At 42.2% G+C, this 10,130-nt stretch overlaps 1 protein-coding gene across 1 annotated transcript in view; it reads left to right on the forward strand.

Moving 5' to 3' along the window:
• Positions 1 to 1,958: 1,958 nt before the first annotated feature.
• The window catches only part of LOC121536569 (cell surface A33 antigen), a 15,728-nt gene continuing 7,556 nt past the window's right edge, over positions 1,959 to 10,130 (forward strand). The window contains exons 1-5 of the mRNA XM_045206736.1: positions 1,959 to 2,112; positions 2,783 to 2,955; positions 8,768 to 8,984; positions 9,425 to 9,589; positions 9,756 to 9,872. Of these exons, the coding sequence (XP_045062671.1) occupies positions 2,088 to 2,112; positions 2,783 to 2,955; positions 8,768 to 8,984; positions 9,425 to 9,589; positions 9,756 to 9,872 (697 nt within the window). The 5' untranslated portion in view covers positions 1,959 to 2,087. The remainder of the gene's footprint in view (positions 2,113 to 2,782; positions 2,956 to 8,767; positions 8,985 to 9,424; positions 9,590 to 9,755; positions 9,873 to 10,130) is intronic.

Consider the following 10,130-nt stretch of genomic DNA (forward strand, 5'->3'; position numbering starts at 1 on the left):
CATTCCAGCCTTGTGTAGGTCTACAATCTTGTCCCTGACATCCTTGGAGAGCTCTTTGGTCTTGGCCATGGTGGAGAGTTTGGAATCTGATTGATTGATTACTTCTGTGGACAGGTGTCTTTTATACAGTTAACAAGCTGAGATTAGGAGCACTCCCTTTAAGAGTGTGCTCCTGATCTCAGTTCGTTACCTGTATAAAAAGACACCTGGGAGCCAGAAATCTTTCTGATTGAGAGGGGGTCAAATACTTATTTCCCTCATTAAAATGCAAATCAATTTATAACATTTTTGACATGCGTTTTCCTGGATTTTTTTGTTGTTATTCTGTCTCTCACTGTTCAAATAAACCTACCATTAAAATTATAGACTGATCATGTCTTTGTCAGTGGGCAAACGTACAAAATCAGCAGGGGATCAAATACTTTTTTCCCTCACTGTACTTTTGTACCTGTTTCCTCCAGCATCTTCACAAGGTCCTTTGCTGTTGTTCTGGGATTGATTTGCACTTTTCGCACCAAAGTACGTTCATCTCTAGGAGGCAGAACGCGTCTCCTTCCTGAGCGGTATGACGGCTGCGTGGTCCCATGGTGTTTATACTTGCGTACTATTGTTTGTACAGATGAACGTGGTACCTTCAGACGTTTGGAAATTGCTCCCAAGGATGAACCAGGCTTGTGGAGGTCTACACATTTTTTCCTGAGGTCTTGGCTGATTTCTTTTGATTTTCCCATGATGTCAAGCAAAGAGGCACTGAGTTTGAAGGTAGGCCTTGAAATACATCCACAGGTACACCTCCAATTGACTCAAATGATGTCAATTAGCCTATCAGAAGCTTCAAAAGCCATGACATCATTTTCTGGAATTTCCCAAGCTGTTTAAAGGTACAGTCAACTTAGTGTATGTAAACTTCTGACCCACTGGGTCAGAAGTTTACATAATCTGTCTGTAAACAATTGTTGGAAAAATGACTTGTGTCATGCACAAAGTAGATGTCCTAACCGACTTGCCAAAACTATAGTTTGATAACAAGACATTTGTGGAGTGGTTGAAAACCGAGTTTTAATGACTCCAACCTAAGTGTATGTAAACTTCCGACTTCAACTGTATGTACTTTAGATTATGTCCATATTGATCGTGTCTGTGCTTACAAATATCTGGGCATCTGGATAGAGGAAAAGCTGTCTATTAAAAAGCATATTGATGAGTTAGTTAAGAAGCTGATAATAAATATGGGTTTCTTCTATAGAAATAGGTCCTGCCTCTCGCTAAATAGTAGAAAGCAGATTATTCAGTCGACGTTCCTATCGGTCCTAGACTATGGCGACATCATCTATATGAACGCAACTGCCACTTCATTAAAGCCATTAGATGCAGTTTATCATAGCGCACTGCGCTTTATTACGAGCAACTATTTTAATACTCATCACTGCATTCTCTACCAGAAAGTTGGTTGGCCCTATTTAATGTCACATAGGTTGGTACATTGCTATGTTTTCATTTATAAAGCCCTTTGTACCTAACATCTTCACTCAACTTTAGACATACAAGTTACCACACCTGGTCTCAGGGATGGCTAACTCTGGAAATTCCTTTGGTCTCTACGGAGTTAGGTAAATCAGCTTTTAGTTTTCTTGCACCTTATTTGTGGAACATTCTTCAAAGTGTTCTTAAATTGGATGTTTTGGTGCCTTTAGGGCAATTCAGAAAGCTGATTGAGGACCTTATTACTGATGAATGTTTTTGTTTTTTATGACCATGTTTTTCTTCCTACTTGCATTTTGTATTTTCTGTAATGTATGTAATTCAGGGCCCATCTATAAAAGAGACCCTTGTCTCAGTATGACTCCCTGATAAAATAAAGGTTAAATTAAAATTTAAAAAAGGTCCCTCCCCATTTCGTTCCACCTGCTTCCGTTTGGTTCTTAGACGGTAAATGGTTTCCGTTGCAAGACGTAATGAATACACCCCAGGTGCCTGCGGTTTGGTTTACCTGTGTGAGGTGCGCTTGGAGCTCCAATATTGAACATTTGACACCAGAGAGGACTGCAACAGTATTCCTGTGGGTGATTGAAAAGGGGACATCGACAATGATACTATTTTTCATACTTGCAGGTATGTGTAGCCTTCTCGACTTCATTTGTAATCTTTCAGTTATTAATTGCAAAACGGCCAACACCTTTTCCCCCAGACTACTGTAGGGGGAAGTCACTGGCAATCAAATCATATGGATAGATTTTCTACGTCAAGAGTTGCTTTGCTTCATCTGTCCCTATCTTGTATGTCATGTCATGTTGCAGTTTCAACACCCTGGTTAATCATTAACCACATTCTCCCGGAACTATAGGATGAAATGTGACCTTTGTTACATTTTCTAAATGTATTATATATCATGTATTTGATGCATTTAGGATGTTTCTTGTGCTTGAATTAGATTGTTTTGTAGAGTATTTAATTTTGAATAGGCCTATATGTCATGATTCAGTGTGTTGAATCAATGGCAAATATGATCACTTCCCCAAACCTGTCTAAGATATTTCCACTTTTGCTTGACAGGCTGTAGGTTCAACTTTAACTTGCAACTGTTTAAAAAAAATCATGTCATCATTTATGAGTTCAGCATATTCTTGTTCAGTGTGTGTAATTCTTTATGTCAGAATTGTATATTTCAAAATTCCATAGGCCTATACAATGATATGCAACTGGTATACAATACATTTGAAAGTGATTTAGAGAAATATCTGAGTATTGAGATGAATGGAATATGACTCATTTTTTTTTCTAGTGTTCTCATCTGCCAGGGGCCTTCAGGTGACCATTCAACAACCTACATATGAGGTTGCGCGAGGCGATGATGTCACCCTGGTGTGTAGTTTCATACCTGCCATGCCAGTCAATCCGTTGACGCTGGTCATCATCTCATGGTCCATGGAAGCTGATAGCCCTGAGGATCCAAAGGTCAGTCAGAAGACAAGAGATGAAGGGTGTTTTAAGGGATGGCTCCATTTAGTAAATGTACAGTGGCTTGTGAAAGTATTCACCCCCCTTGACATTTTTCCTATTTTGTTGCCTTACAACCTGGAATTAAAATGGATTTTTTGGGGGTTCGTATCATTTGATTTACACAACATGCCTACCACTTTGAAGGTGCAAAATATATTTTTTTGTGAAACAAACAAGAAATAAGACAAAAAAACTGAAAACTTTAGCGTGCATAACTATTCACCCCCCCAAAGTCAATACTTTGTAGAGCCACCTTTTGCAGCAATTACAGCTGCAAGTCTCTTGGGGTATGTCTCTATAAGCTTGGCACATCTAGCCACTGGGATTTTTGCCCATTCTTCAAGGCAAAACTGCCCCAGCTCCTTCAAGTTGGATGGGTTCTGCTGGTGTACAGCAATCTTTAAGTCATACCACAGATTCTCAATTGGATTGAGGTCTGGGCTTTGACTAGGCCATTCCAATACATTTAAATGTTTCCCCTTAAACCACTCAAGTGTTGCTTTAGCAGTATGCTTAGGGTCATTGTCCTGCTGGAAGGTGAACCTCTGTCCCAGTCTGAAATCTCTGGAAGACTGAAACAGGTTTCCCTCAAGAATTTCCCTGTATTTAGCGCCATCCATCATTCCTTCAATTCTGACCAGTTTCCCAGTCCCTGCCGATGAAAAACATCCCCACAGCATGATGCTGCCACCGCCATGCTTCACTGTGGGGATGGTATTCTCGGGGTGATGAGAGGTGTTGGGTTTGCGCCAGACATAGCGTTTTCCTTGATGGCCAAAAAGCTCAATTTTAGTCTCATCTGACCAGAGTACCTTCTTCCATATGTTTGGGGAGTCTCCCACATGCCTTTTGGCGAACACCAAACGTGTTTGCTTATTTTTTTTCTTTAAGCAATGGCTTTTTTCTGGCCACTCTTCCGTAAAGCCCAGCTCTGTGGAGTGTACGGCTTAAAGTGGTCCTATGGACAGATACTCCAATCTCCGCTGTGGAACTTTGCAGCTCCTTCAGGGTTATCTTTGGTCTCTTTGTTGACTTTCTGATTAATGCCCTCCATGCCTGGTCCGTGAGTTTTGGTGGGCGGCCTTCTCTTGGCAGGTTTGTTGTGGTGCCATATATTCCATTTTTTAATAATGGATTTAATGGTGCTCCGTGGGATGTTCAAAGTTTCAGATGTTTTTTTGTAACCCAACCCTGATCTGTACTTCTCCACAACTTTGTCCCTGACCTGTTTGGAGAGCTCCTTGGTCTTCATGGTGCTGCTTGCTTGGTGGTGCCCCTTGCTTAGTGGTGTTGCAGACTCTGGGGCCTTTCAGAACAGGGGTATATATACTGAGATCATGTGACACTTAGATTGCACACAGGTGGACTTTATTTAACTAATTATGTGACTTCTGAAGGTAATTGGTTGCACCAGATCTTATTTAGGGGCTTCATAGCACCACTTTTCCATTATTTATTGTTTAACATTTTTTGAAACAAGTAATTTTTTTAATTTCACTTCAACAATTTTGACTATTTTGTGTATGTCCATTACATGAAAACCAAATAAAAATCCATTTAAATTACAGGTTGTAATGCAACAAAATAGGAAAGACGCCAAGGGGGATGAATACTTTTGCAAGGGACTGTAAATGCTTTGCAACTATTGCCTCTGTTTCTCGAGAGATGGAAACACCAAGTTAAATGCTGATATAAAGATAATTAGAACGACTACAGTTGGGTCAAGTAGAGTGTTTTCAGGTGCACATTTTTATTTAACCTTTATTTTGAATGGGAGTCATGCTGAGACCATGGCCTCTTTACAGATGAGCCCTATAAAAAAATAAATCACATCAATACAGTACGAAAAGCAAAACTGAGATACAAAACACAATAATTGAAAACAAACACATTCTTCTGTAAAAAGGTCCTCAATCAGCCGTCTGAATTGCCTTAGAGGCACCAAATCATCATCATATTTTAGAGAGTTTGGGAGATTATTCCACAAGGTGCAAAAAATACTAAAAGCAGATTTAGCTAATTCGGTGGAGATCGAAGGGATCTCTAGAGTTTGCCATCCCTGAGACCGGGTCTGGTAACTCGTACGTCTGTAGGTTAATAATGAAATAAGGTACAGCGGAAGTTTGTGCAAAAGGGATTTATAAACAAAAAGAGTGCAATGCATCGATCTACAAGACTTCAAAGAGGACCCGCCTACTTTCTGATACAGAATGCAGTGATGTGTACTGAACCTGTCGCCCTTAATAAAGCATAGTGTGCTATAATAAACTGCAGCCAATCGATTCAATATAGAAGATATCGCCATTCTCTATAACCGGCATAAATGTTGACTGAATGATTTGTTTTCTGCTATGGTACGAAAGGCATGACCTATTGCAGCCTGGTCTCATAGACTAGACATAACATAGTAAACTAAAATCCGTCACTCAAATTAGTATGATATGTTACATTTGGTAGGGTTAAATAAGACAGAAGGTTACTTAAGGCAAACACAAAAGGAGGGTGGTTGGTTGGTGTGGATAGGTGGACATATAACGTGGATGCCTAGCAACCCAAAGGTTGCGTGTTCGAATTTCATCACGGACAACTTTAGCATTTTGCCAACTTTGCAACCACGTACTACTTTTTTAGCTACTTTGCAACTACTTAGCATGTCAGCTAACCGTTCCCCTAACCCTTTAACCCAGTGGTCACCAAACTACGGCCCGCGGGCCGGATACGGCCCGTCAGCACATTTGGCCCGGCCCTCTGAACAATACCAGAGACGCTATCGGATTTTTTTCCTATTTGGCCTCCAGAAAAAAAATCCTAGGCCCGGCCCTGTCAAAGAGAGAACGGAATAATGGCGAAAAGGTTAGGTAAGAGAAAAATTTATTCAGAATGCAGGGTATTTAACCTGCAGTGGACAAACGATTCTTTTTTTGTTCAATGCAAAGAAAAGGCTGTTTGTCTCATCTGTCAAGAGACGGTGGCGGTATTCAAAGAATACAATCTTCGCCGACACTATGAATCCCGTCACAAAGACAAGTACGATAGCTTGCAAGGCCAAATACGAGCAGACAAACTCTCAAAGCTAAAAAAGTGGACTACTATCTCAGCAGAATACATTTGTACGCCAAGCTCAGCTGAACCAGGCATCCGTTCGGGCCAGCTTTCGGGTTGCTAAACTGATAGCAAGCAGCGGTAAGCCTTTCACTGACGGAGAGTTTGTTAAGAAATGTATGGATGCTGTCGCGGAGGAGGTGTGTCCCGAGAAGAAAGATGCATTTAATGCCGTAAGTCTGTCGGGCGAGTACAATCACCAGACGCGTTGAAGAAATCGGGAGTAATGTATATGCCCAGCTGCAGCAGAAGACGAAAGAATTTGACTTTTTTTCATTAGCACTGGATGAGAGCACGGACGTGCAAGACACAGCGCAACTGCTCATTTTTATTCGTGGAGTTAGCGCAAACTTTGAGATATGCGAGGAGCTGGCAGCCCTCCAAAGTCTCAAAGGGACTACAACGGGAGAGGATATTTTTGACAAAGTGTGCCAAACCATGGAGAAGTTGGACCTGGACTGGTCAAAGCTAGCTAGCATCACGACTGACGGGGCTCCTAGCATGGTGGGCGAAACTCGCGGTCTAATAGGACGCATGAACCGGGAGTTGGAAAAAAGGGGTCTCACCGCCCCGCTACGAGTCCACTGCCTAATTCACCAGCAAGCACTGTGCTGCAAAGTGTTGACGTGGGATTCTGTAATGAAGGTTGTGGTGTCGTGCATAAACTTCATCAGAGCAAAGGGACTTAAACACAGGCAGTTCCAAGAATTCCTGTCTGAACTGGAGTCTACGCACGGAGATGTGCTGTACTACACAGAGGTCCGATGGCTGAGCCGGGGCAGAGTTTTGAGGCGTTTTTACGAGCTGCTACCCGAAATTAACGCATTTCTTCATTTAAAAGACAAAACGGTCCCAGAGCTGATCGACCCAGAATGGAAATGGCACCTCGCATTTTTAACAGACGTGACAGAAATACTTAACAGCCTTAACTTGCAGCTACAAGGCGAGGGGAAACTCATTTGCGACATGTATTCACACATAAAAGCATTTGAGGTGAAATTAGCGCTGCTTTTGGAACAAGTGAAAAAGCGCAACTTCGTCCATCTTCCTGCTACCCAAAACCTGTCGACAGAGAACCCAGCGGTCCCGTTCCCAGCTGAAAAGTGCGTGGAAGCACTGGAAATGCTGAAGGCGGAGTTCGGTGTGCGATTCAGTGAACTACATGTTCATGCAAAAGAAATCCGTCTTTTTCAGAACCCCTTTGTTGCCGACATTGATGAAGCCCAGCCTTCATATCAGTTTGAGTTGGCTGAGTTACAGAACTGTGATGTTCTGAAAGACGCATTCAAGCCCAACAGTCTCATTGACTTCTATGCCGCCCTCCCAAACGACACATATCCAAACATCAAAAACACGCAATGAAAATGTCCACAGTTTTTGGCAGCACGTATATCTGCGAGAAAACCTTTTCTCGCATGAAACTGCTGAAAACTCTGATGAGATCAAGATTGACAGATGAACATTTGCATCAGTGCTTGAGACTGGCTGTAACTAGAATGGAACCTGATATTCAACTTCTCACCAGCCAGATGCAGGCCCACAGTTCACACTGATGAACATACATAGGTAAGCTCACTTTTCTGACTTGAATGAGTCATTCTGAGCATAAACAAATATAATCATAATAAAATCTACTGGGATAAAATCCATCTTTACAACCATACTGGTAGTGAAATGTATTGTGCTGTGTAGGTGCTGTATCACTTAGTTCAGTTTCTCAACCTGCTTCCTTTGTGGTTTTCACAGGGAAGTTGATGAGAGAGAGCTGCAAACAGCGGTGTCTACAAGCCTACTGGAACCTACAAAAGGATTATAAGGAAGGAACACAAGAACTTTAAGAGACTGCTCATATGTGTCAGAGAGATTCTGCTCTGACAACTGAGCTGAACTTTTATCTGTTAAGATTGTGCATGGCACAACAGAAAGTTAATGTTCCATGGCTTTTTTTTCTATGAAGAACCCAGAGAGAGTTATTTAGTTATTATTTATTTCATAAATAGTGTTATTTATTTCCTGTTTTTTCTGTGAAGAACTCAGAGAGGGTTATTTAGTTATTATTTATTTCATTAATAGTGTTATTATTTGTTTCCTGACTTTTTTTCTGTAAAGAACCTGGAAAGGGTTATTTGGTTATGTGTGGCTTTCTGGAAAACAATAAATTTTTTAAGCTCCCCTACGATCGTCACACTTTTTCTGTTACAAACTGACACCGGCCCCCCATCAGAGAAGGGAAAAGTTATGTGGCCCTCACAGGAAAAAGTTTGGGGACCCCTGCTTTAACCTAACTCCTAACCTTTAGCCTAACTAATGTTAGCCACCTAGCTAACGTTAGCGTTAGCCACCTAACTAACGTTAGCCACAACACATTGGAATTCGTAACATATTGTACGAATTGCAATCCGTAACGTCATACGAATTGTATTTCGTAACATATCATACAAAATGGATGATAGACATCCACAAATTAATACATACCATACTGAAAGTAGCATAACTTACTAATTTGAGTGTCCTGGATTTAACATTTACTATGTTACGTCCAGCCCAGGTTGCCTATTCCAATAAAGGAAGCACATTTGACCACTGAGTGTGTGCATTGCGGTGTGTAGGCTAAGCTATGTGCAGAATGTGGATGTATTATTTTGTGTCTCCCTGATTCGTGTAGATTATTATCGCCTCGTTCTACTCTACCAACAATCAACTGGACATCAAACCTTCCTATAAGGGCCGAGCAGAGATGACCCATGACGTCCCTGGAGGGCGGAGCACCCTGACCCTCCGCCAGGTGTCCATGCAGGAGAACAGGCTTTGGCAGTGCAGGTTGCAGATCCCTGGAGACGATGAGGGGAAGCCTTCCGCCACCACCGAACTGGTGGTCCTTGGTGAGAACAGTAGTAGATGTTGACCTGTAGTCCATGTAGAGAAATAGTACTATGATAGATGAAGTCTGGTGTGGGTGAAAAGGTTACATCTGTTTAAAGATGGAATAGATGTCATGTAAAAGTAAAATACCCTCCACTGCTTAGATCTCAGAAGTTTCCTTCAGCAAGATGGCTGCCCAACCGTCTTCCTGGAGATCTACCGTCCTGTGGGTTTTCAGTCCAACCCTAATTTAACACACCTGATTAGCTGCTCAACAAGACCTTAACTAGCTGAATCAGATATGCTAAATTAGGGTTGGACTGAAAACCGACAGGACAGTAGATCTCCAGGAAGAGGTTTGGACAGCCCTGCTCAAGGGTGTTCATTAGCACTCCACTGCCCTCTACTGGACTACTTGACAAACGACACAACATGATGTGACGTTTGCTTCCCTCTCCAGTGGCTCCCTCTGTGCCCATCGTCAGGGTGCAGGGCGAAGCAGAGTACTGGAGCAACATCAACCTGACATGTGTGTCTGAGGAGGGCTCCCCCGCCCCCACCTATGGCTGGAAGACATACGATGTCAGGAACACCCCCAGAGCATTCCCAGCGAGGACCACTGAGAGTATGTTGTTTGTGTGTGTGTGTGGTGTTCATCTTTACTTCAAGCAAGCCATATAATATTGGCAGGGCCGCAGTGGTTATTAGCAAAACATCCTGATTTGTCTATCAGTGTGTACGTGCAGCTGTCCTCTCAGAATTGTAACTTCCTGATTCCTCCATTCTTTCAGAAAATGGTGTTCTATCTCTATTCAATGTCTCCATGGAGACTTCCGGTTTCTTCATCTGCACCGCGACCAACCAGGTCCGCTCTGCCAGCTCAAACTTCACCCTCACTGTCATGCCCCGTGAGTATTGAGTATACCCTGTGAGTATTGAGTATACCCTGTGAGTACTGAGTATACCCCGTGAGTATTGAGTATACCCTGTGAATATTGAGTATACCCTGTGAGTATTGAGTATACCCTGTGAGTATTGAGTATACCCTGTGGGTATTGAGTGTTGCGCTTGCTATTTGTTTAGAGGTGAAATGGGGGAGGAATAGTGATGAATGAATCAAGGCCTCTGCAACTCAGGCATCAAGTCACATTTATCAACAAGACTCC

Source organism: Coregonus clupeaformis, chromosome 23 (genome assembly GCF_020615455.1).
Source record: "Coregonus clupeaformis isolate EN_2021a chromosome 23, ASM2061545v1, whole genome shotgun sequence".
NCBI classification, from domain to species: domain Eukaryota; kingdom Metazoa; phylum Chordata; class Actinopteri; order Salmoniformes; family Salmonidae; genus Coregonus; species Coregonus clupeaformis.